General features: G+C 41.2%; 3 protein-coding genes across 5 annotated transcripts in view; all 3 read right to left on the bottom strand.

Annotated features, from left to right (window-relative positions):
* igf2bp2a (insulin-like growth factor 2 mRNA binding protein 2a) overlaps nucleotides 1-11,449 on the bottom strand; it is a 39,229-nt gene extending 27,780 nt beyond the window's left edge. For both annotated transcript variants that reach the window (XM_079169821.1, XM_079169822.1), the window contains exons 1-2: nucleotides 11,028-11,449; nucleotides 9,771-9,831 (exon numbers count right to left, since the gene is read on the bottom strand). In XM_079169821.1, coding sequence (XP_079025947.1) covers nucleotides 9,771-9,831; nucleotides 11,028-11,202 — 236 coding nt within the window. In that variant the 5' untranslated portion in view covers nucleotides 11,203-11,449. The remainder of the gene's footprint in view (nucleotides 1-9,770; nucleotides 9,832-11,027) is intronic.
* A 3,333-nt stretch (nucleotides 11,450-14,782) lies between these two features.
* tra2b (transformer 2 beta homolog) lies at nucleotides 14,783-19,277 on the bottom strand. 2 transcript variants are annotated; one of them, XM_079170683.1, is made up of 8 exons: nucleotides 19,158-19,277; nucleotides 17,199-17,344; nucleotides 16,880-17,042; nucleotides 16,570-16,758; nucleotides 16,357-16,472; nucleotides 15,349-15,585; nucleotides 15,189-15,259; nucleotides 14,783-15,104 (listed from the first exon to the last, which is right to left on the bottom strand). In XM_079170683.1, exons 1-8 carry the CDS (start codon nucleotides 19,188-19,190, stop codon nucleotides 15,094-15,096), a joined length of 966 nt encoding a protein of 321 aa, XP_079026809.1. In that variant the 5' UTR covers nucleotides 19,191-19,277; the 3' UTR covers nucleotides 14,783-15,093. The 2 variants fall into 2 exon arrangements, with proteins under 2 accessions (XP_079026809.1, XP_079026810.1); XM_079170684.1 differs by having other exon boundaries at nucleotides 15,189-15,256.
* A 1,515-nt stretch (nucleotides 19,278-20,792) lies between these two features.
* LOC306704054 (uncharacterized protein) lies at nucleotides 20,793-25,379 on the bottom strand (the record flags this gene model as incomplete). The annotated part of the gene is made up of 17 exons (XM_079170265.1): nucleotides 20,793-20,806; nucleotides 20,900-21,024; nucleotides 21,117-21,198; nucleotides 21,298-21,476; nucleotides 21,609-21,726; nucleotides 21,814-21,966; nucleotides 22,042-22,101; nucleotides 22,200-22,251; nucleotides 22,349-22,422; nucleotides 23,674-23,807; nucleotides 23,897-23,978; nucleotides 24,092-24,270; nucleotides 24,547-24,664; nucleotides 24,796-24,951; nucleotides 25,057-25,116; nucleotides 25,193-25,235; nucleotides 25,320-25,379. The coding sequence occupies 17 exons, from the start codon at nucleotides 25,377-25,379 to the stop codon at nucleotides 20,793-20,795; spliced, it is 1,689 nt and encodes a 562-aa protein (XP_079026391.1).
* Nucleotides 25,380-26,559: the final 1,180 nt, after the last annotated feature.

Here is a 26,559-nt window from a genome sequence, read left to right as displayed (position 1 = left end):
GAAACCGGCATGCCTGGAGTCACTTCTCACACCACTTAAAACAAAACCATCTGAGCAACCATCTCCGAAATGAACTGTTGCCTCCCACTCAGGGGAATGGCAGGAACACAGAGGCACTGTACAAACACACACATTATGCATTACACATTATGGCATGGACGCACACACACACACACACACACAACGTCTACTGTTGTTAAAGAATTCCTCTTGTGGTAATACGACTCTACTAAGAATAAACTGCCTGTCTGAGTTACACTATCTGATAGGGTGGCTCACATTCAGCTCACAATACACAACATATAGAGTTGTAGGCTACGCTATTTACACGCGGTCATGCTAGCACACAGCCGGGCTTCATTCTGCTCTGCCGCGATGTGCCAGGGGAGCTGTGACATTGTGAGCTGGAAGGAGGCGGTGAGAGACGATGCACGCACTCTAGGTGGTTCACATGACATGGTACGCTGACGCAAAACATGCGCATGCAGGGATGAGGAGGAGGAGGAGGAGGAGGATGGAGGAGGAGGAGGATGGAGGGAAGCCAAATGCTGCAGTGTAAAGAGAGTGTGACTCTCCCTGGAGCGAGGAGGCGAACTACAGCTGCATCTTGTGGAATTCAGCATCAACTGAAAAAGGAAATCACCTGAATATGCACATAATGAGCATGTTGAGGTTCAGTAAACATAGGGGGGGGGGGGGGGGGCATCTTACAAGACCCCATTCACTTTTGCAACCCTCCAACAAGAACTCATGCATGGCTGCATCGGCATCAAATATTTAAAATCCTGGTGAGCAGAAGATCCGTGTTGTTGCCGTTGTTGTTGTTTTTTTTAATCAAGATCGTGCTCTGCTATAGGGGCTCTCCTCAATTTTAATTGGATTTGTGTCAGCGTGTGCTTCATTTAACCTGACAGGGACGGAAATTCATCAGTCAGTGTCATGATGTTGTTTGCATGCGCGAGACAGAGGTGCTGCATTGCTGGCTGTGCAACCAGTGTGTAGGCAACAGCTGAAGACAGATGACAACCCAAGAATATCAAGAACTCATTACTAAGCACATACGCTCAATCAATCTCACGTACATTTTGTCAGTTTCAGTTTTGTGATGTTTTACTCATAAAAACAGCGCATTTAAAATGGAAACATCTTAAAAAAAAAAAACTCAGGATTGCCATCGCACTCCTCGTGAGGGCTATAGTAGAGCTACCGCAGCAGCTACTGCACCCATGGGAAACCCTGAGTATAGACTGTTTAGTGAGATGCACACAGATTGAACATCATAAAACATTCTGCGGCTCCGAGGAAATATTAGCCGAGGGTCAGGAAGACAACAACTATTTACAAACAGTTTCTTCCTTACTCTGCCCCTGCGTGTGCAGCTCTCTGCAGCGGCTGTACGAGAACACTCTGCTACAACCTGACGTTTGGTGTGATACAATCAAAAGGGACTCCCATGAGGTCTCGCCTTTCTTTTTTACCCTGCAACTCTGTTCTTCCCTCTCTGCCTTTCCATCGTTCTCTCGCTATCGCTCTCTTTAACATACATGCTCTCTCTCTCTCTCTCTTTCTCTCGCACTACGACTGACTGGGTATTGGCATAGACCAGGTCACTTGGCAGGGAGGCAGATGGAGCTGTACTCTCCAGCACCTGCCTGGCCCATATTACCCGACCCATCTCTGGCTCAGCAAATCATAGCCACGATCAGGCACAGCTGTGTAAAACGACAGGCTTTATGGCAAATCACTATTTGCCAAATGCTTAAAAACTACTTCTGCTGAAACTAAACTGCCACAGCCCAGTTCTAAAAAAACATACGGGTCGCAGGTGGTGGATGTTCAAAAATGTGGACTAATAGACGGGAGATTTAATCAACGAATTAAAATAATGACAAGAGCACAATTTAAAAAGAGATTTACATGTTTCCACTAGACAAGAATAATCGAAATCATTATAGGAATAGCTCAACAGTTATGCTACACGAATTCCCTTTCTTGCCGTGAGTTAGATGAAAAGATAATACCGCTCTCATATCTGCATGCTAAATACACATGAGAGTGGGTATGCTCGGTTAACTCATCTGAGCGGGAAGACCAGAAACAGGGAGAAAGAGCTAGCATGTCTGTATGCTAAGCTAAGCTCTTCATATATGTATAATGGATAAACAGCCGACCCAGTGGTCAGATCATACCCAATGGGAAGACAACTTCAGCATCATCCAGAAGAAAGCTCGCCAAAAACTATTATTTTTAAGACGGATAAGAAAGGTAATGTGTTGCAGTTCTACAGAGCAGTAATAGAATGTGTGCTCGCTTTCTCAATAACTGTATGGTATGGCCATTATACAGCCCAGGAGAAAAAAACCTGATGGACAGCTTCAGAAATGATCTGAACTATACCACATCCGCATCCAGCAGTAAGGTTTGTAAATGTTAAAGGACTCCTCACACCTCAACAGTCCAGTGTTTCCCAAATAACATTAAAAAAAAACACAAAAAACATGGCAAACCAATTCACAATAGGCCTCATCTATAAATAATGAGAAGACTGAATGTGTGCGTAAATCAAGGTTCCTGACCATTTTAAGACACATGTTAAAAACGTTAGACAAATAAATAAAACGTTCATGTTCAGGTGGCTGGATATAAATTAGGATACAAACTCATTGAGGGAATAAAATCAGTTGATAAGGAGGTAAGACTCGATGTGATGATAGACACACTGTCACTCTCAAAGAAATCCTCCTGCTTATGAGCAGACCCATCACAGTCTGTTAAGAGAGGCCAAAAGCCAAAAGCAGCCTCCCAAGGGGGGAGAAATACTGCCCTCTATCAGCAGTGCTCATTTCTCCCCCACGCAGAAGCAAACACACACACACACACACACACACACACACACACACACACACACACAGAGAGAGGAAAGCATGCGCGTAAGTCATGCGCACGCCTTTGACTCGGAAGTCTTCTGCGCGTCTTCCTCTTCCGTCAGAGACAGTGTGAAATAGAGGAAACACAATGGTCGGACTGTGCTTTAGGTTGTGTTGGAGGCTCAGCTGTGTGTGGACCATACTGTAGAAGACTTGTTCTGGGAGGGGGGGGGGGGGATTTTCCCAGCTTCCGTTGGATACATATGGAAAAGGATGGAAATGGTGGCTCCAAGTGGGTTTATGAATAAGAAAGGTCACAAAAGGGCTGCGGCGGTGACATAGATGGACAGCCCACTCAGCCGTTTTCCCTGCAGCACTTGTTGGGAAGAAAATAAGCACATGATGGTTTCTGTACACACCATTTTATTAAGGCACCTTACCAGGCTATAGCCTGAGCCACCAACACACAGCTGAACTGCCGTTATAACCGGTAGGCATGTTTCCACCCTCTTGGGAAATGGGTGAAAATTACAGGGTCCCAAAACGGACAGCAGTTCATAACAAATTGAGGCCGTCATCATGGGATTCAGACAGTGATATCAAAAGACTGTGTAGTGATCACTTGTAGGGGGAATCTTAGGGTGCTGCATGCAGTAAACTCAACTTTTGCATGGTGTTGCTGTACACTGGAGGACTTTGGGTTCATTTCCAAAACCTTCATCATCAGAGCTCTCCTCCTATAACCAAGCAAAACACTCAAAAAACTGGTTCCCATGGCAACGTGGAGAACCTAACCTGGATCAGTCGGGGAACTGAATACAGTGCTACCTGTAAACACACAAGGACACACATATTCACGAGAATAACGCCGCAGTTTTGCTCCAAAAATCAAGGTGCTGTAAATGTCAGATGCCTGTGTCTCTTTCTGCCGTATCTATTTTGACATTTGCCGCTGCACAGCGAGCTGACATAATAAACAAAATAAAGAAATCCCACCTCTACATGGGAGAAACAGTTTAAACAAAACAATCCATGCATGTTATTTTATATTGTTACACCATATACAGATGTTCCTGCAACCAGGGGCAGGTTTTAAAAGATTTCAACGGGGGATCCAGACGGAGGCATTGTTTTAAAGAAACACATTTGTAAAAGGAGTAAAAATGTTAGGCATGCAAACTCCAGCGGAATAAGAAAGGTGACAGCTCTGTGAATAGGGCTTTGCTTTGCAACAAATCCCTTTAAGCATGTTGCCGTTGGGCCAAACAAAGCTAAAGCAGTTGAGGAGGAACTACACATTAAGTTATCTCACTGTACACATCAGCACATAGACTGTTGGTGCCATAAGATGTTAATACAGGTGATCATTTCCAACAAATTCATACTCTGTGTAAAAATGTCAAGTTACTTTGTTTGATTACAACTATGAAGTCAAGCAGGGTCCTGGGTGACGCTTCAGGCCAACAGCATTCTTTGCGTGAGGCTCTAAGCCGGTGTAACAGAGCCTCTTTATGGGCCTCGAACCATACCACTCGACCTGCTTACACACAATTGGCTGCATGTAAGCATTAACGGCCCGTGACTCACTCCGATTGGCTGCTGGGAGTTTTCGCCATATTAATTTCACCTGCTCAAGACCCATCAGAGCTATAATGTTCCAGCGGGGGTTATATGGGACAAGGACGGGGTCTGGCTGTGTGAGAAATGCCACCTGCTGTGCGCCTCAGCTGCCCATCCTTCCATGGAAACCACACCCTTGAGTGCCCACAGGGAGCACTGGCACACAGAGAGGTGAGTAACACTACAGTTCACATCCGGCATTTGGCATTCAGGTTGGATATTACAGTTGTTTCTGTTTCTTTAGTGTTGAACACACACACACACACACACACACATACACAGACGGAGTGAGCAACAGAGGGATATAGAAAAGGAAGGAGAGACAGAACAGCTGTTACATCTTCAAACTACTTCCCCCAATGAGGACTTGGGTACAAACTGCGACACTCATAATCATTATCTATAATTCATTAAATATTCACATGAAGCACATTTAAGATTTCAGCAATTCATCAAACCCTGCTTAGCTCAAACATCTGCTCAAACCAAATGTCGGCCTGTTTGCTAGAAGATTAGGGCGGTTATCACAGACAGACAGGTATGTACGAAGTTATCGCAGTCAGCACTGACATTGACCAAAACAAGTGCAGAATTGAAAACTCTAATAACAGAAGCTGACTTCAACAAGCCAATGAGAACGAAGAACAATGGCCTCAGTGGTTCAATTCAAGTAGGCTTCAAGCCTCTCATCTTTAATCAATGAGCATTTATTTTAGCTCTTGGGCCTCCTCTTTACTCTCCTAATTCAATACTGAGAGGTAATGCGTAATGGTCAGCTCACAAATAAAAACAGGCAGAGGAAGCATCCCCTCCATCTCGTGATTTAGTATTAGCAGAAAAATGAGAGACATGGGACGGTCAGCCGGAGAAATCCTCCTCATCTCGGCCACACCTTCCACAGCTCCTCGCCGCTGCTCCTGAGAGTCCCCTCGCTGATTACTTTACTCCTGGTTGTAATGAGTGTAATTTCTGCAGTGAGATATTACTCATGCAACCGGTTGGAGGGGGAATATGAATGACAGCTGAGAACAATTTAAAAGATTGTCCCTACAGTTGCTGCTGCGATGCACATGCGAGCGTCTGTTCAAAGAAGGAGATTCCAACTCTCGCGGAGCTAAAACAGCGATCCCACAGGTGTGACAGACACACAATACATTTACACTGCTCTCACATCTTATCTCACCGCTCCCTTGAGCTATCCCTAAGCTAATACGGGAGAAAAATACACTCCACTTTCATGAGTAAAGTTAATAATTGCTATACAAATCTAGGGGAAGGGCTCAAATTAAAATTCAGTAGCTTGAACACACTTAAAATAAAAGGCTTCAGCCAATACCTGACAAGTAGATCAATATTTCTGGAAGTGTTCACGGAGAACTTTCTCACTTTCTCACTTCAGTCAAAGATAATTTGTTCTGCAACAGGGAGTCTGCTTCACTCTTAAGGAGACGAGACAAACCGAAAGTTAGAGAGACAACGACATGCTCTTTGAGGCATAAAATCCTGGTGAAGAGACAACTCGTGGATGTGCTCCCCTCACTCCGATGAAACGGATTGCTTTTGCGCGCTCTCCCCTCCTCGCAGACAGGTGAGGGGAGGCGTGAGGAGTTAGGAAGGGGGGATGCAGCGGATGTGGCTTTAGAGGGCAGCAGTGCAGTGCCTCCTGCCATCGCTCCGGACAAAACCAGAGTCTGAATTGGAGAGCTTCCCCTACACCCAGGATCAACTGGGGAGTATTAATGGATTCAGAGTGGATCAACTGATGGCTATCATATTTCGCTGTTTTGACCCAGTGTGGACTGACGACCCAGCTCACACATGTGCATGTGCCCCACTGTGGTGCATTGCAGATGTTTACACCCATGTCTTGTAAGAAAAAAGGGGTCTGGCAATCAATGGATCTTCCTCAAACAACATTAAGCAGCAATCTTGGATTTATATGAAGAACACAAATAATTCAACCTGCCTTTATTGGATGCAGACGAATGGAGAGTAACTCAATCTGAAATTCATCACCTGTATATTTGAACACATTTTCAGTCCCGGTTAAGTCAAAGACGTAGAGAGATAATCAGAAGGTGAAAGCTCTGGTTTTGTTACTATCATGGGCAAAACAAGCAAGTAAACAAACTTTTCAGGAAGACAGCTTTAAATGTGCTAACCCCACAACAGCAAGGCTGTCTTCACATGCTTGACATTACTCATGGATCCGGCTCACAGAGAGGGATCACGTTAGTGGCTTTGTCCACACCTTCAGCACCTCGTCTATTTGGCAGTCAAACAACACCGCATATCGTTTATGTAGCACCAGTATCAATAAACACCAAGTCACACTCCTGTTTCCTGGTGTTACAGAGACTCAGCCACATGCTTTGTTTAACAAGGAAACGTAACAAGGGTGAGAACAATTCTAATGTAAAAATAAGCCACCATTCCAAAAAAAACTTGAGCAAAAAGATTTTTAGGTTTGAGCAAACAAATTTAATTATCTTATCAAACCAAGAGTAATTATTCCAATCAAACATAGACATATATAATATAAGATATAACTGAAAGAAGTATTTACAATCTACATCTATTATCTAAATAATCTGAATTCTACATGAAGCTACTTATTGTCTCTAATGTTTCAAGAGTTTTATTGTATTGGTTATTTCACCATCAAATTATTTAACAGTTCTTATTTCAGACTCAGAAATTAAATAACATGTATACAAAAAATTAACTCACTAATAATAAACGAAAGATAATTGATTCATTTTGAATAACTTTCAAATACAATTCATGTAACATTAAGTAGCCTACATTATTATAACAAATCAAAGCAATACATCAAAACAATAATTGTAGTCAAAATAACCCTAATAATTTAAAGATATCTATTTGAAATACTACTGAAAAAGTACAACCAATTATTCTGTTTCCATGACCAGAAGTTTTAACTAATAAAATCTAAAAGATAGTTTACTTCTACTTAAATTAATTATATCAAAATAATATGAAAGCTGACACTTTTAAACCAATTTGGAATGTCAAAATATAAATTGTATCTAAGTGAAATAACATATAAAATATATATAGGATATTAAAACTTCAACAATTGAAAGTTGCATTTAAAAAGGCCCGATCTTTTAATAAACCCATTCAAAAACTAAACGCTATTACAAAGAAAGTATAAGAAACAATCACAAGTTTTACCTTTAAAAATATACATAGTTTAATGGTTAATCCCCTTATGCCTAATAGCAAAAATTACACAGCAAAACACAACACAGATATAAATAAACTGTAATCACAGCAAACAGCAGCTGCAACTACAACAGTCTCACAAAACCATAACCAGCAGGCCTGAAGATGAACTCACAGGCTGCTTCCTAAATGACAAAACAAAAACCGGTGATTGGTTCACTCCTCAAGCCCTGTAACCATTCATAATTCTAAAATCAAATCGTAACAATACTTGTAATTATTGTATTATCTAAATCAAAGAAATACAGCCACAAAGTATTCTAAACCTGTATTATTAAATATAAAAGTTATTTCTCAAAATAACAAGAAAAACGACAACCAATGGATTTAAATGATATATCTAAGATTGAAAATGTGCATCAGATAGCTCTATAAATTAGGAACAATTAGTAAATATTGTATTTACTGCAGGAGCAAAAAAAAGTGCTTATTAATCTTTACATTTTAAATCAATGTAAATATTTCTGCAATAATAGACAAAGGCTCTAATAATGTCTAACAATGACTGGAAAACTATAGGGAGGCTTTAATATTACATTTAATTATCACCGTGGAAAGCATAATCACAACATGGAGTTTCACCGCCACGTGATTCCGCCCACTTTCCACGGATTCAAAATGAACACCTGTACGTGCTTTACGCTGCCCTCGTGTCGACCTCACAGATATGGCGAAGGAAAAAGAGGGGCCTGTTCAGATCACGCACACGCTGTCAGCGGCTCCACGCGGTGTCGACTGGACACATGCAGGCACATGTATGGACATTTGCTCCATCTGATTCCGCCTATAGCTGCGCAGCGTGTGCAGGGGCCATCATGGCAGCCATTATGAGGCTCTCCCAACAATTGCCATGGCCTACGTGCACACTCACTGTGGGGAGTGGCGCAAGCTTCTATACCGTGTTGCGCCCTCGCGAGAACACAGCACATCAGCTCGGTCGGTTAACGTTTCAAACATACATATTTGTCTTTAGCACAGCAAAAACAAGGCGAAAGCTGTAAAGCAGGAAATGAGAAGGGGGAGGAACGGTGCTGCTAGCGTATAAAGTATGGGTCACGTGTTCCTCCACAAGGGGCTTGCATATTTACCTTTCTGTCACGCAATGTAGTCTTTCCTTAAAGCCAAAGGCATTGTTTTTGAAAAAGGGTGGACCTATACGTGTTGAGTGTGTAGGCTGCATAATCCACCACAAACGTAAGGCGTTTATTACGTATTACGCATTACGCCCAGGGAGGGAGGGGGTAATTATTATTTACATGCAATTAAAAGCTTGTGGATTTATTTTGTTTGTACACTGCGTGGGCAAGCTGATACAACAGCACACAATATTACAGTGGTGGCGTGGAGTTCGGTGTTGACCTACAGATTTGCTCACAAACCGTCAACTCGAGCTTTCCTTGCACGCGCGCGCACACACACACACGCACACAAGCTGTGTTTCTCGCATAGATACACACGCGTGCATATAGTAACCATAGAGCCTCAGCTGAGCTGATTGGTATGCAACTCATCATGCATTGCAGTGTTGCAGTCAATAATGAAACCGAACTTTATCGCTTACATACAGGGACACCAAATTGTGTATATGCAGCTGCCATGACAGTCTGATTACAGTACATATGAGAGATTCAATTAGCATGTAATTATTACATGTTATTACGTGTGTATGCACTGTGGGTGTGTGTGCGTGCGTGTTACAGTGGTATAGGCCTTTCTGCAGATCACGCGATATGGCAGCAGCCCCCGTGTGTTCTGCGGATGTTGGGACTAAATTGTTTCTTTTTCGCCGTCTTTCTTTTGTTCAATCACCGTGTAAATTACATTTACATCGCCAGGGAATAAAACAGCAGCCTGATTTTCAAAAGCACACATAGAAGCCGAGAAGAGAGGGGAAATCTGCGCGCTATATTTCACAGCGGAAGCCTACAGGTCACACGGTCTGCCATGGGGCACAGTATAGGCGTATGACACAATGTGTGAATGCGCGCGTGTGTATGTGTGTTTGTGAGAGAGAGTGAGAGATCGTAGTCCTACCTTAGTTTTTTGGGAACAGAGTAGTCTACCTCTATCACCTTTCCGTGTAATTCAACTTTACCTGTAGGGACGAAAATGACAATGTAACATTAGCTGTGTGCCAGGAAAGCAACAATGCAAGCTGGTCGGCCTACACAGCAACACTTTGAATCACTTCACCAAGTAGGTGCGTCCCCATTCAAACAAGCACAAAAAAAAAAGTACTCTGTGCGCACGGTGGCTGATAAACTGGTTATGTTTGTGTTAAAACAACCACCGTGGGACATTTCGAGCGTCACAATTGAGGGGAATCGGCGCCAAAATGAAGCATGATAAGCTTATATAGTGTGAGTGGGGGGTGTGGGGGGTGGAGGGAGAGAGAGAATGGGCAGCCATGCTTTCCACTCCCACAACCCTCACAGTGCAATGAGGGGTATTTGTTTCGGCTCTCAGTAAAAAAAAAAAAAAAAAAAAAATGCAACATCAAAGAAGAGATGGTTTGAAAGGAGAATGACTTGTAGCCTACTCTTTCTATTCTAGGTAGGTGCTTCTTAATTCTCCGTGTTGACCCAGCCAGGGGTGAATTTGAAGCGCTCTTCGGCGAAAGCTTGAACACGGGTTTTCGTTATTATGAGTGGCCTGGCGCAGCACGGAATTAGCGTCTCACCTCGTCCCCCCTCAGCTACCTGTTTATTAGCTCTTTCCTCCGGACCCCCGTGACCCACCTCCAAGACACCTCGTAAAAACATAGCCAGACATCAGAGGAACATGGATCTGACAAGTTTTCCGCTCTCGCTTCGCTCTGCTCTCTTCAATAAAATCAAGATAAAAAATAAGTGAAAAATAATTATGCCTACCCGAACCATCAGACCATCCCATACATTCCAGCGGGTGATTGCAAAGTAGCGCACCAGACCATCGGAATCTCCAAAATATAGATTATTGTGCGCGTTTATAGCGTTACGAGGGCTCGTGTTTTCTTTAGGCAAACTGGCACTAAAGCCCCAAGTGTGTCCTGTGATCGATAAATGATCCATTTTTTTTTTTGTTGAAGCGTGCATGGCTGAGCGTTCATCGAAACTCTGATGGCACACGGATGTGATCACAAACACTGTCCCGAGCAACAACAAGAACATATTAACACAATATATGATTACTATTTCGCGTTTTTGGACACCCTGAGCCATGGTGTTTTTTTAACCTGATCTTGCAGTTTGACTCGCTGTGAATTTTTTTTCCCATGTCACCAGCAGCATCACTTATCAAATCTACACTTACCAGAAAGAGTCTCTATAGCCTTTATGGCCGAGTTCTGGTCGGGGAAGTCCACAAAAGCATAGCCGGATTTCAGTAGGACCTGGTCGGCCACTGGCAGCTTCCTCTCCCCAAAGAGCTCCTTCAAGTCCTCGACAGTAACCGAAGGACTTAAATTGCCAACATATAGTTTGTTCATGATCTGAGAGGAAAAATCTCGAAGAGGTATCAGATCTTGAGAGTGAGAGGGTGGCGATATTTAAGAGAAGTAGAAAAATAAAAATAAAAAAATAAAATAGAAAATCTGATGGGATTAAAAAACAACAACGCAGCAATTACCCCCCAGGAGATTACTAAACTATAGGCGACCCCCCAGCACCAACTCTGGCCCCGGTCTAACTCTTTTAACAGGGACTGGGGGAAAAAAAGTGTCGTTACGACGCTACTCTGGAGCCAACAAGCGCCGCCTCTAAATACAATCTCCCTTAAAAAATCACAAGAAAAAATGTTTGGAGGTGCATGTGGGATCGCTCCCGGTTCTCCAGCGTAGAAAGGAGCCTACATTGGGGTATGGAAGTGGCATGATGATCACTGGGTACATTTAGCGAAGGGATGGGCTTAAAGGAAGCAGAGAGGTTATTTCATCAAATCATAATAAGGGCCGTGCCTTGGGTCCCTCCAGGCTGGGGGAGTGAAAAAAAAAGGCTACCGTGTGGAAAATCAAGTCGTTGTCACTATACTTGTCGACCCAAACAATGTCAGTGATCTCCACAGTTTGCCTTTTATTTATTTATGAGAGACACAGAAATATGGATTTATGGAGCTATGGACGCAGGGGGTCCAAACCTCGCCATGGATGCCTGCACTAGATATTACCCTATAATAAAAACATCTGTGAATTTATGATTCTAGGATTTTGCTACATTTATACATTTGTAAACAAGAAAAACAGACAATTGAAGCTATCTTTTTAAAACAATACAGAAAGTGAAACCTAGAAACAGCCAGTCTTGTACATTCTGTCCTCGTGCAGAAATAACAGTGAAATAAACAATATTGTTTTGCATCCTTATCAGGGGCCACGGATTAGGGCCTCGACCCGCAGCTTTACACAATGTTATTAAAGGTGATGCCACTTTCGCTTTGCGTTTAGCCCGTGAATGGTGGTAATGGATCCAATTGCAAAGTGTAAAACTAAGCAAATATTTATTTTAGGTGCCGATAAGGAGACATGAGGGGATTCCTGGCCCTCGGTTTTATCTTTGCATGGGGGAGGGGCCCTCTATGCAGTGTCACTCAGCCAGTCTGAGCTCATACTCCAGGCTACAAACATGGTATAGCATATTTTTTTCTCTTTTGTTTTGTGATGTAGGTGTGCGCATGTGGGTGTGTTTAGGGAAGCAACATCTAGAAACACCTAAGCTACAAAGTAAGGAAGGAGGATTTCAAAACAAAAGCTGAAATGTAAGGGGAAGGGCTGTGGAGCTGCAAGGCGATTGGAGGGGGGGGGCAGGGCTGCAGTGCTTATGCATGGATGTGTACCTACACCAGTTACCAAGGGGCGGAGCCTCTTGCCTACAGCACTTGAGTGTGTCTACATGTGACTGGAACATGACTGCCACCCTACAGTAGTGGAGAGAGAGCCAGCAGCAGGAGTGAATGTTCCTCGCCTCGTTTACGTCAGTGTGTGAACAGAGGAATGTTCAAGCTGTGGCCTATTTACAAAACAGCTCTTTAGTTACTTTCCCGATGACATGCTGACACAGTTGTTGCAGGCCTCTCTGCTGTCAGCTGAGACTCATTAAGAGTTCAAATAAATGACACGATCATTTTCTTTACTCAAACATTTTATATTCATTTTTTACTCTGGACATTTGTAAATTAAACAATATCTAGTTATGGCATTACCTGCCCTTTCTAAGTAGATAAACGCAAAGCAAATAACATTACATTGACAATTTCCCCTTTTCCACAATGACTTCCACTCAGAAAGGAAAATTAAGCAGAACTGAAGGGAATGTGACATTCGGTAACAGTGAGCGACCTGTTGACCAAAATAAACAACACACATGCAGTCTAGACTTAAAAGTAGCAGAGGGAAAGAAATGAGCTGATGCTGTTTGATCAGCTGCGGTCAAATGTGTGACTGGTGTCTTTTCCCTTTCCTCTCCGTCATACCTCTGTATTACATTTTCTGTGTTAATGATGTAACCTTCTTTTACTGTCTGTCAGAAAAAAAAACTTCTAATAAACCAATGCTGATAACCACAACATAGGAAATAATGGAGAAAACACACACAGCTACATTCATAAAAACTGTTAAAAAGAGGGGGTGGGTTGGAGAAAAGGACAATCCACACAGCAGCACAATAGCAAACTAATGGAATTAATAATACAGTTTACATCTTCCCAACACGTGTCTGGTTGTACTATGGTATCCCCTGTGGGATCAAACATGGCCCAATAACAGTTTACTAATTCCTATTAATATCTAGACTGTCTCAAAGGTCCTTTCCTTTGTTGTGCAACAGAACGTGTAAAGTAGTTATTTACTTGATTTAGTCAAGTATTGCACACGAGAACAGAACGGTCAGTGTCACTGTTACCGTTCTTTGTTAGATTGCTAAAACCTTATAAAGTACAAAAGAAAGAGTATAATTGAGAACATTTACATTCAACTACATCTTGTAGTGCTACAGGATACCTATTACATTATATTTGCTAATACCGTCAGACCTTTAGAGGGCGAGTTCACCGTGAGTAGTGGGAGCACAAATAAAATCCATTCACCTCGGCTGTATCGGGGTGACGGGCAGAATTTCAGAACATTTCAAAACGGACAAATGAAACAAAAGTGATCTGCATTGCCTGATCCCACTAGATGACATTTCTTTAGATTATTTAGTTGAATAGACCCTTTAACTACATCAACAGAATACAATAAACTGAGACGTCAACAAGTCATTCAGTTCATCATGTACCATGTGTGACCAGTAGGGGTAGACGTGAGACTTGGCAGATCTTGCTTTACCAGTTTAAACACTGTACTCGGTGAAACTAACTGGTTTAGCTGCATTTACTCATGGATTACTCATCCCAATAACTTTCAATGACTATAAAAAGTGACAAAAAATAACCCATGTATAGTTTAAACTTGTGCTTCACAGTGACATTTGGTGAAACAGATTTAGTTTCTGGTCGGGGAGTATTAGTCTGAAAATCGGAAGAAATTGCCATTTAGTTTCTCGTCATTATTACTTGAATTACTGCAAGAATCAGAGATGCAAAGATTCAAAGATATGGAAGCAGGCTAAGGGTATATGCAGTCTAGTTTTAAACTGGAACTTTATAAATGTGTTGAGTTGTACTCATTACCAGCTGCGACAGCAACACAGTATTGTTTTCACCTTGTGAGTCTGTGTGTGCAATCATGGAAAAATGTGGTTTTGGAGACACCTATTCTAGCAGGAACAACCACGGAAGTGGTTTTGGGTACTTTGCCAGGTGTTTATGTTTCTTTACACCTGTGGTGCAAGATGCTGTGGCCAAACTTTACAGGTGTGTAGTTGAGTAGAATTTGAGGATTGTTGTTGTACAATCCAAGGGTGCTAGAAGTGGTTATGGAGCTACTGTTTTTACTGTTAAAGTTAACACAAAGCAATGTGATAAGATGAAGGTTTTGTATCTTTGTGTTATAAACAGCCTTGCAGCAGAAAATGGTTTAACTGTAGAAAAGCCGTAAGGAAGGACACGAGTCAAAGTGGAAAAAAAATGCATCTTCCTTTTAATCGGTTCAAAGATGAATGTTCACTTGTGTACAAAAAATACATTAATAAAAACATTAATATATTTTTTTTAATGGCAGTTGTTGCCGATACATTTAAAATTAAAAACATGAGGGGACAGCTTAGTCATGTCAAATGACACTGCTTCAAAACTGATCCCAGTATACATTTACTGGTCATATATACGTTAGCAAACAGAAGTATGAAGATCTCCTTCAGAAAGAAGATCTATTGTGAAATCAATCATTCCACTCAGAAACATTTCCTGTCCGTCTGTGGGAGTGGGAGGGGCTTGACGGCAACGTTCAATAGCGACCTGTGGAACCAAAAAGTGATTAAACCCACTGCAACCTGTTTCATGCCTCAATAAGAAAAGTGGATCATTTACTAAAGGACTCACGGGGAGAATAAGACCGCGATCTGGACCGAGACCTGTAAGCCCCTCTGTAGTATGGGGACGGAGATCGCCTTCTGAAACGAGACAAAATTAACATTTTAACAACTCATTTTCCCATCGTTAATCAGAAACGACTACCTTTAAAACGATGTGAGGTATTCACCTGTATGATCTGTAGTGGTCCCTGTCATCATAGCGATCACAGCCCCCTCTGTCGTATCCACGGTCGTACCCGCGGTCGTACCCACGGTCATAGTCACGAGAGTTGCGACGAGGACCACGTGGACCACTACTTTCGCCGCCGCCGCCCCCACCGCCACTACTACTACCACCACCACCACCACCTCCTCCTCCTCCTCCTCCTCCTCCACCACTGCTGCTGCTGCCTCCACCACCACCGCTGTACAGAAGACAATGCAAAGATGAGATTCCATTTACAACTTATTTAGATTTACATAAACTCCATTTAAGTGCTCCTTCACATAATCTGTTCTTTCTTCCTGACTGAGCTCAGCAGCTGGAAGTTCTATATCTTTGGTTGTAAGGGCAGTATTCTGTGTTTACTTTGTAACTTTGATTTAGATTAATTAATGACACGTACAGGTCTTGAGGAAGTGATTACTCACCTTTGATGATACACTTCCAATACAACAGAACAATTCTTCTTCAGCTAAAAGTGTCACTTCATTTGAGTCAAAGTAAAGTAACAAGAGCTGAATCCATTCAATAAATGGCAGTAAAACTATAGAAATTAAAAGCAGAGCATATCAGACGCACCCTCAACGGCTCCAGTAATAGACTTTACAAAACCTGGTATCCATTTACAAACTATGTGAATAGCCTGGCTTGGAACTATGAACTCTTTACAGGTGGTCTATCCTATGTATGCTTAAAACACACTATGATGCACATTTTGTTTTTGTATATACATATATATTTTTGGGATCCGTCTTGTTTGGAATGCTGTATTGTTGGTTTTTCTTTACAATATTCTTTATCTTTCTGTAAATATTTTTTTCTTGAGATGGCTTATCTCAATGTCTTATCTGATAAATGAAAAAAAAAACTATAGAAAATAGAAATAAATAGCATTAAAAAAACCCTGTATAAGTATTCATCTTTATCTTTGATAGATGAGAACAAAATCTAATCAAACACTAAGAAGCCTTACTATGTGGGCCGACCCATGTAGATTCCAGGGGTAGGGGTGTGAGGTCTTTTTGTAATGGAGAAGTCCACTCTGATCCTACGACCATCCAGCTCCATGCCATTGGCTCGTTCCTTTGCCTGACAGAGAACAAACATACAAGTTACCTCTTTAGACCCAGAACATATTCCATGAACACGTCAGTCAGGGGACTTTTCACAACTCGTGTTCTTATACCTCGTTAGCGTCACCGTTGTTCTCGAAGTAGACGAACGCAAAGCCCCTGGAGCGCCTCGACTGCTGGTCATACACAATAGAGACGTCCGCCAGGGGGCCGTATTTAGAGAAGACGTCCCTCAGATCCCTCTCTGTGGTGTACAAGCTCAGGCCAAACACTCCCACGCAGCCGTTTGGGTCCGGATTAGCCTGCAATTTTACAAATATTAAGATTCTGAAGAGTCCCTCATACACAAAACATAAAAAGGTAGTAGTGTTTAGGATCCGAGATGAACATTATGCAGAAAGAGCAAACGCAAAGCTGACTTACGCGATTGCCAATGTGCCTGCGGCGGTTGGACATCGGTGAGCGGCTGTGACTCCTGCGCCGGCGCTCTCCACTGTAGGACCGACTGTGAGACCGCCGATGATACGACCTCGAGCGGGAGCGCGATCGGCTATAGTGTCTCCGTGAGCCCCGATGGGAGTGAGACCTGTGTAGACAGAATCACTTCCAACATTCACACTGGTTCTGCGGTTATTCATCTTCAATTTCTCTCCAGCTGCTGAAAAAGAGACACATATGCATCTACATATGCAATGGTGGATGTATAGATGCATGTGGAGTGTTTTTTTAAAAAGTCACTCACCCTGATTTTGACCTGGACCGAGACCGAGATTTAGAGCGGGAGTGGCGGGAGCCTTCTTTTGAGCGGGCAGGTGAGCGGGCGGGTGACCGGCTTGCCGACTTCCCGGAGCCCCTTTGACTCACACTCCGGGACGCAGAGCGAGACTCCTGAACGAACCACACACACACACACCAACACACCTCTTATCAGCGTCATTGAGAGGACAGACTGAGAAATTTGCCTAAATAAGTCTATGTAGTAATTAAGACTATCCTGTGAAAAGTACAGAAAACAGGATAGTGGATTAGGAATGCAGGTAAATGCTATTTGGTTGACATGGATAATATGATAGCAACAAAATTACATTAAATCAATACAATTATACTGAACATGATGAAATAACAGGAATTTGTCAGTTGTGTAAAAAAAAAGTGCAATGATTTAAACTGCTTGTTGTATTCAATAACAAGAACATGCACGCATTTGACAAACAGACCAGGAAATTACTTAGCACTGTGGCCTTATCCAGATTACCAACTTCATTTCTGTAACTTCATATTATTCTTCTTTCTTCAATTGTTTTACTTCTTCTTACTTCCCCCATCTCACACACTGCCCATACTTCTTCCCTCGTCATGTTTTAGCATGCACTCAACAATTGAGCTTCACACATCAGAGCTTCATATTATTGAAATTAAGTGGACTTCTTCCGCACTTTCTTCTTAACCTTTATGAAAAAGAAAAGGATGAAGAATATATGACTACGATTAAAAACGGCACCCTCATTCAACTTAAGTGTTATTATATCTTATGACATGCATGGAAATGTTTAAGACCACACAATACAATCTTTTAATGTAAAGTTCAGTAAATATTTCACATTCAGTGGTTCTATATTTACTGATATGTCATATCGACCACTTTTATTTTGAACCTCTAAGAGGCATCTTGGTTGTGTTTTTTAAAATGTCAAACACCTGTAGGTGAATATGAGCTATGTTTACCTCATATTTTTAACTTACAATTCTCTCATCACAATAAATATATTGTGTTCAAAGAATGTATGTAAAGTGGCCTCTAAGTGGCATCCAAATGTACATCAAACCACTGAATGTGTATAATACTTACTAAACATTAAACCCCATCAACAGTTATAAAACAAAAACAATTAGGCCTAATTTATCCCTAACGACCTCAAGATGCTTCTGCCAATCAATTGTGTTAACTTGCATCATCAGCACAGACACAACAGACATGACATCCTGGGTGTAACACAGTAAAAATACATTTTCTTGACACACATATACACATTGTGACCTTGCATTAACCATTTACGTTAACTAAAACACGATGCAACACGAGGGCTGAACGTGAGTTAATGCAAATTAATAAGAAGACATCTTGAGGCCGTTTGTTGACATATTGTTGCCATAAGCAAAATGAGAGAAACCATAATTCAAGTTCCAGATACAGATACAGAATGAGCCTTATACCGATATAAAATGGTTGAATTTACGTTAGCTATTCAAGATATTTAGCTGAGACGTCTGACTGCTTAAATAACGACATTTGCCAACGTTATGCTAAATGTCTGGTTCCAAATTATTAATTCTTTAACGACTAACGGTTTGGGTTTTAAGAACATGGTTGCGGCCTAGCTAACGTTGATCAGCGAGCGTTAGCCAGCTAGCTAGTGAGCTAGCTAAAGGGTATTAGTTATAATTTACAGTAACGTTACATTGGCTTGCCCTCGTGGAGGCATCTAGCGTTTATATAAATACATCTAAAATAAATTAGACATGTTCATTTTTCATAAACTAATCTAGTGATATTTTGTCTGGAGAGTTGAGCTAGCTAGCTAGCTAGCTAACGTTAGTCCACACAATGTGAAGACTGTTAACGTAACGTTAGTGTTATAATTTCAGCTGTAACGTTAGCTCAATTAAAACGTTATAAAGTCTTCACAAAGCACATACGTACCCGTTCGCCGTAACCTTTGTCGTTATCGCTCATTTTTAGTGCCACCGAAGATAAATTACAATATCAGGTTTTTAATGCCGCGGTGCTAACCAGCTAGCTAGCTACAACCGCGAGTGTGTGTGTGTGCTGCAGCAGCTACTAGACTAGGGTCTAATAAAAACCCTCCTCCTCAATGTATGCAGCGGGCACATGAGTATGATAAGCAATTAAGCTACTTTCTTCCAAAATATACTCTTTTTTTCAACTAGTTTTAGCCTCTTAAAAAGCTAGGTCCATATTGACTATTTGACTGTGTATATCCTAATAACATAGTAAACTACTGAGACATTGGGAATAATGGTTGTAAAGAGTTTGAGATTGCGATTGAATTTTGAGGGATTTACAGTCAAGCCTACTGTCAACGACAGTGTCATCTGAATGAAAACATTAAATGCTAGTATACTGTTGAAATCCAGTAGGAGCTGTACTGGTTTATTAAACCATATTCCCCTTGTGGGATTAATAAAGTAACTATATGAAAACAATCAACCATGTGCACTATTTCAAAGATAATCTAACTGCATGCTTTTTGTAATTCTCCTTTTAGCAAGGAAATACAGAAATCAGAACATTTTGCCAATGTTATATTTAAGGGCTTTTTAAATAAAAAATAAAAAATCATATTACGATTATAAGCAATTTTATGCTTTCACACGATTAAGACCATGTTTTCGAAAATAAAGATTTTTCCCACATTGTTGGCAATAGGTATGCATGCCATTAACATCAGACCGCTAACTGTCTGTTCCTGCTATCTGTTAGAGTTCCTTTGCCTTTCCTCTCCTTTCTCTTCCACTACAACTTTATTTAGGCAGTGAAGAGCAGAACATAATAACTAAGATGTGGCGTTTTATTCCAGGGTAAGAGCACTTATAGCTATTGTAAGTGATTGTAAGGTGGCAGGGGTACAGGAAAGCACCTAACAGAGGTGATAAAAAAGATTTGATTAGTCTGATTTAAAACTCCTGACACTTTTCACAAGGTTTAGTGCAGTGAAAGGGTAAGGTGAACATGTATTATTTTTTTATTTTTCTTTAAGTAAAACCCTAAATCATTCCACAAAATGGGTAAAAAAAGGTTAAGTCTTGTCAGACTGAAATTCAGTAGAATGTACGTCCACCTGAAAGCAATGCCAGACATTCCATGGACAGAGATGTGACCAAAGATGTATGAAACAGACTATTACTCCATTACAGTTGCACTTTCTTTATTTTAAGTAAGCAGAAGCTGAGAAGGAGGCAGACAATGGAACAAACTGATTTAAAGATCAGATGCAGTGATCTCATTGGCAGCAGCAGGCACATTGAAACCTATCACAGCGCTGATTTGAGCTATATTAGAGAAAAGCAGCTTTCAAATCTTACTAGCCCCTTTTATCTATCCTTATCTTTAGCACAGATTAGTAGATTCTCCTCGGAGCTGACTGAATGCAATCTAAAAGTACAGACTAGAATTTTGATAATAATTAAACTATGGAAAGATGAAATTGCTATTAAGTAATATTGCCCATCTTATCTACTCAAGACCAGAAGTTACAATGAACCACTTCACACATCTGACAACAGAATATGACAGGATATAACACTCTGGATCCAGTTACGCGTTGACACCTGCAGTGGGGAGAAGAGACAAAATGTAATCAATGATTTTGAATGAAAGAAAAAATTTTTTTTTTCAGTCAGAATATGTGTAAGTTCACCTACCACAGTTATATAGGACATTTATTTTATGAAGATCTAGGTTACTGGGTCCATCTCGCTGGCCAATGGGAATGTAAGGATCTGGTCTGGGGATTATTGTTGGTCCACCATCTTCAGAGAAGGCATATCTGTATGAAGGATACATAAAGTATATGGTATTGTGACGCCCCAGCAAAAACATGCAAAACCAATCATTACGTTGCCTCAAAGAGCAGCTCACCTTCCATAATGCATGACAGAGTTGTAGTCATATGGACTATTGAGATTGTTTGTCGCCTGTTTCCTGAAGTTATGAATGCGGTCTGTCAAAACATAAAAGATACAAGGAAATCACTACCTTGGTAAAGAGACAGCTCTTCTGAATGTAACGATAATGTTGAGAGGTCATCATTCATCCAAACCTGGCATGATGTTTCTCCACACAATTGAGACATACTGGTCTCGGTCTGAACGAGACTGCTCATGAACAAAGCCCAGGGCGTGCATTAACTCGTGGGAGGCCACTCCTGACCACATGCACCCAGGAGTCTGCAGCGACAGGACCTGGCTGCCTCCAGTCTGCCCCAGAAACGACCAACAGCTTGGGGGTACATAATCAGAAAAGGCATGTGTCATCATCACAATGCAAAATCACCACGTAAGAATCACACACACACACACACACAGTCAATTTCAAGACGTTTAAAAAGCCACATGCCGCTGTCACGCTCACCCATATCTAGGCTGGATATCGAGGAAGCTGGCCTCATGAGTGCGTGGAACAAATTTAATGCATGTTCCAGAGGCAATGTCCTGCATCCCAGTTTCTATGGTGATTCTGTCCATGTCGTCTACCCCCAAAAAAAACACTTGAGTTTAACAGAAGGATTTGAACTCCCTGTGCCTTTTCAACACCTCTTAAATCTGTGTATTCATACCATATTGTGGAGAGAGCATGACGGGAACATAAACAAATCCATCAACTGCTTTTGGCCACAGACAGAGATTGCCTGGGCAGGTTATGGCACTCCGTACATAGGAGGTGGCAATATCTCCCTCTCTGAAGGACAGTCCTCGGGGGGCTCGCAATCCTGATGGGAAACAATAACATCGACTTAGTCCGGGGTGTGCGAAACAACTTTTACCCAATTCACATGCTTACTCACTTCTGTTGACTTCCAGGATTTGATCCATTGCATTCATGTCATCGTGGTCTGTAAATTCATCTGAACACAAAAACAGACAGATCTTACATTCTTCCTTGATTTTCTAATATGTAGAGCATCATTATTTACATTTGTGATGAAGTGAATGTAAAGCCCACCTGAGTACTTCCTTTTCAACCTCACTTTTCCCTCATGCACTCCAGTAGAGTTCTGCAATACAAAGGTGCATTATAATACATTTTGGTTGCAAAGCATGATGAGATTAAAAGTTTTTTTTTCCTCTAAAACCATTTTTCGTGGTACTGACCTTAACGGGTAGAGTGTACGCCTGGGTCAGCAAGCCCAACAAAACACCCAGGAGGATCATGGTAGAATGCATTATTGTGTTTCAGACTGGTGTACCAGTTTCAGTCTGCAGTCCTCCGATGCAAGAGCTAAATGAATTCCTCCCCTCCACTGAATCTATATAGGCACTTCTCCTCCTCTGCTCTGTACTGATTGGGCACATGTTCTGCGATGAAGCATGATTAAGACCCCTTATCATCCAGTGTGTGTAATTTACTCAAGTCCACTGCTGATCCTTAACAGGTGGTCCTGATGCTGACCTGGACTTGGGCCCTGTACTTAGTGCATGTAAGATTCAGCACTTTCAGAAATGAAGATACTTTAAGGGTGTTTTGCTGTTGGATGTGCTACAACTCAGCAGTTGCTATCACGGGAATAACTCTCCACCCAGTCCAACAGACCAGCAATTTGTGTCTGACTGTACCAGCAACCAGTGATTTTGTGATAAACTATCAGTTGATAACTGTCTTGACAACAATCATTTTGTCGCATAGGTAAATATATAAAAACAAACCCTTATCCATCTCCAAATAGTATTTCTATTTTTATAAAGGGGCCAATTTGACGAACGCTGACATTTATGAAATCCTGCCTACGTCACTGCAGAACATTAGAGTACTATAATATATCTGTATCTGAGTTAAGGGTGCGTGGTTTCAAGTATGGATACATTTGTGTCTTGGTAAACCATGAATTGGTTCTTTATTAATCCAGGTATTTGTTTTTTCCGGTCTTCCTCTACTTAAAACGTACTTCCATCTAGTTATCCTTGAATGTGATCACATGACCCATGCATCAAAACGTTTCTTTTACTGCAGTATTATGTATACCAGCATGTATGAAAGTAGTATTACATTCTCTCCACATTCAAGTCATCTGTTACTGCTTCATGAAATGACATGCTGTATACTTTATATTGGGTGGGTAAGGACACTTGGATGACTACTTCTCTCTTTACTATTATAGTTTACACCCCCGCTCACTTTCTTAGCCTTCTGAACATCAGCGACATGTCTTGTTTAAACAAACACGACTGTATGCACACAGGGTAAATGCTGATACAAAGCTTGAATCAATCTTTATTGAAATTGGTGATTTAACATCGTTTTATTGTATTAGCTTTCAGCAAATTCCTGTTTCAACTCAGTTCAGTTTGGTTAGTTATCATCATTGACACCTATGGAGAGAGAGAGAGACAGAAAAAAGTGACATGGTTGGGATCATTTTACAATATGGTTCGGCTCTGAAATAGTTACTTGAGGTTAGTTCAGGATGTTTGTTGCTGACCACATTTATAAATCCTGTTGATTTTCATCTTGTCAATGTGGCTGAGCGCTGACGCCTGGCCCAGCCGGATGTCCTTGCTGTTCTGGCTGTTCTTTGGAATGATGGTCGGCTCCCCGTGCTGAGAGTAGGCATACCTGAGCATGTAAATAGTATGTGTTACATCATAATACATATACCACAGTATGATATATTATTGAGGGATCTACATCAAATTATTACTTACATCCCAAAGTGCATGATCGAGCCGTAGTCATACGGTAGGTCCAGACTCTCGGTCTTGAATTTCTCAAAGTTCCTCAACCGATCTGTTTTTAAATTGGTATAGAAATACAGTTATTCATAATTGTTCTTCAATTTACCATTTGTGGAGATCTCATTCCCCAATGCCCCGCCCCCCTTACTGCCCCTTTGAAATTACCCCTCCAAATGTTTGGCCACATGATGGTGACATAGTTGTCCCGGTCAAAGCGAGATTGCTCGTGCACAAAGCCCAGGGCATGCATGAATTCATGGGAGATCACTCCAACGCGGAGGCAGCCGGGACTCTGAAGAGACACGGTCTGTCTTCCACCACGCGCACCAAGGTAGGACCAACAGCTGGATTAACACACACACACACACACACACACACACACACATAGACACAGCACATGTCATTAGATCAACTTCAAGGAGTGAGTTTAGTGCTGTACCGTAGAGCAGGAAAGTTGATATTAAATGATAATTCAAAGTCTTTCCATTTAAAGTCTACTTATATTTCTAAAAGCTGCTGCATTTCACTTCTCTTCCACACAGAAAAAACATTTAGCTAAAGGAGTAACATCTTAAAAACAAAGACTGCAGGGATCAAGCTTTCCAAGCAAAGACTCTCACCCGGACTTCGGCTGGACGTCGACGTAGTCTCGTTGGTGAGTCCAAGGAACAAACCGCACGCAGGTGCCTTTCTCTACACTTTCCATCCCTTTCTTTATGAGCTTTGTCTCCATTTCAGCTGTATATTTGTATAGACAGAGCGGTGAGGAACAGACGAAATCATCAAATACAAAGTTAGTGAATTCGAAAAAAGTATCAGACTGTAATGTGTTGCATCTGTTTACACTTAGAAAAGTAAAAATAACATACAGTATTCAGGTGAGAGCTTATATGCAACATAGACATGTCCATCCACTGACTTAGCCCAGAGGCAGCTACGAGCAAAGCAGACTTTGGAGCGCCTTCCAGAGGAAACAGCAATGTCTCCCTCTCTGAGACTGGTTGTGCCGTCTATAATTCGGGAAGCTGAGACAAATATCAGTGAACATGAAATCATTCTAGACATGGCAAACAGGAGCGCATTTATTGTGTAAACTGCAAAAGAATACAAGTAAATTGTGTGAAACTTACCTCGGAACTCATTAGCTTTAATGATTTCATCCATTGCTGTCCCATCATACTCTTCCTTTTCTGAAAAATATATATATATATTTTTTTTTACTGCTGTCTCACATAAACATTTAGATCCAATCCAAATTGCATTTACCTTTATTGCCAACAGGACCCCATTTTGGGCTGAACAAAAATTTCTGCAAAAAAAGATGGAGAAAGTTGTTAAATTCTGTTGCAGTCTGCTGCTGAACTTGTCCCAGTCCAATCCCATGGATATTTACCTGAGCATGTATGGCCGATAGAAAGGTGGAAGCCAAGCACAAGAGGATAATCTGCTCCATCTTTGCCAGTCAGATCTTCAGTGTTGCCATTTTACCTGCACAAACACCTACGCTTTATAGGTGTTCCAAATCTCTGTCCAGAGATAATACCCATGATTATATCAGGTAAAGTACTAGGTTACTGTTATTTGTTTGTGAGTGAGTTTAATCCCCATATTAGATTGATTCTTTCACAAACAACAACTCCAACAGTAGGATAATGGGAGGTCTCACTGTGGGTAATTACAGCTCCACTTCAATGACTAGCTTAAAATGAAATGGTTTAATGTTTGGCACAGGTTTTTGGGCAATTTTAGGCTTTGGGTGTCTTAACATCTACCAGGAGGGCTGTTTTCTCTCTACTGAAGCTAAGCTCACCAACAGTTGACATGCTATGCTGCCCTGCTTGAGATGATCAATTACAATTGCAAAACACACTTGTTATTAAACATTTTCTCAACCAAATAGGTTTCAAAAAGAAAAGAAAAAAGTACCGCTCAAACAGGGACCTAGACCCTGGACCCTCAGATTGAAAGTCTGATGCTCTACCGACTGTCTCAGAGACAAAGCGCATTGGAATATGTAACAGATCATGAATAACCTGAACTGCGCCATAATTGCGTGGTAACGAACCCTGCTCGTGCCTGTTTTGACTCGTTGTGATCATCTAGAAATATGTACGTCAGCAACTAAAATAACCATAGTAGGCCTATGTTAAAGCATTGGTGGAAAGTTGATTATATTTTCTTTTATTAATCTGAATCTTCAAAGTAACTAAAGATATCAATAAATGTAGTGGAGAAAAAAAGAAAATATTTGCCTTTGAGGTGCAGTGGACTAGAAGTATAAAGTAACATGAAATGTAAATACACAAGTAAAGAACAAGTACCTCAAAATTGTACTTAATGTCAGCCCGCAGACCCAAACTAAGGACCTTATGTTTGAGCAAACAAAGAATGTGACAAATAGGAGGATTATTATTATTTATCAACAGAGTTAAGAGTTCAGATAATCCTCTCTTGAGTAGATATTCAAAGTTGTAATTTGTTGTTTTTGAGTAAAGTTGTTGTAATAACTAAATAATAATAATAATGATAAATAGAAAGAAGATGATGAAGAAACTATCAACACAGAAAAGGCGGTTTTATATTTTTTATTACAGAAAAACAACAATAACAACAAAAATGGCAATAATAATAAA

This window comes from Pholis gunnellus (assembly GCF_910591455.1).
Source record: "Pholis gunnellus genome assembly, chromosome: 12".
Classification (NCBI taxonomy): Eukaryota; Metazoa; Chordata; class Actinopteri; order Perciformes; family Pholidae; genus Pholis; species Pholis gunnellus.
Note: the sequence above shows the minus strand (reverse complement) of the source record. Positions and strands in the feature narration are given on the sequence as shown.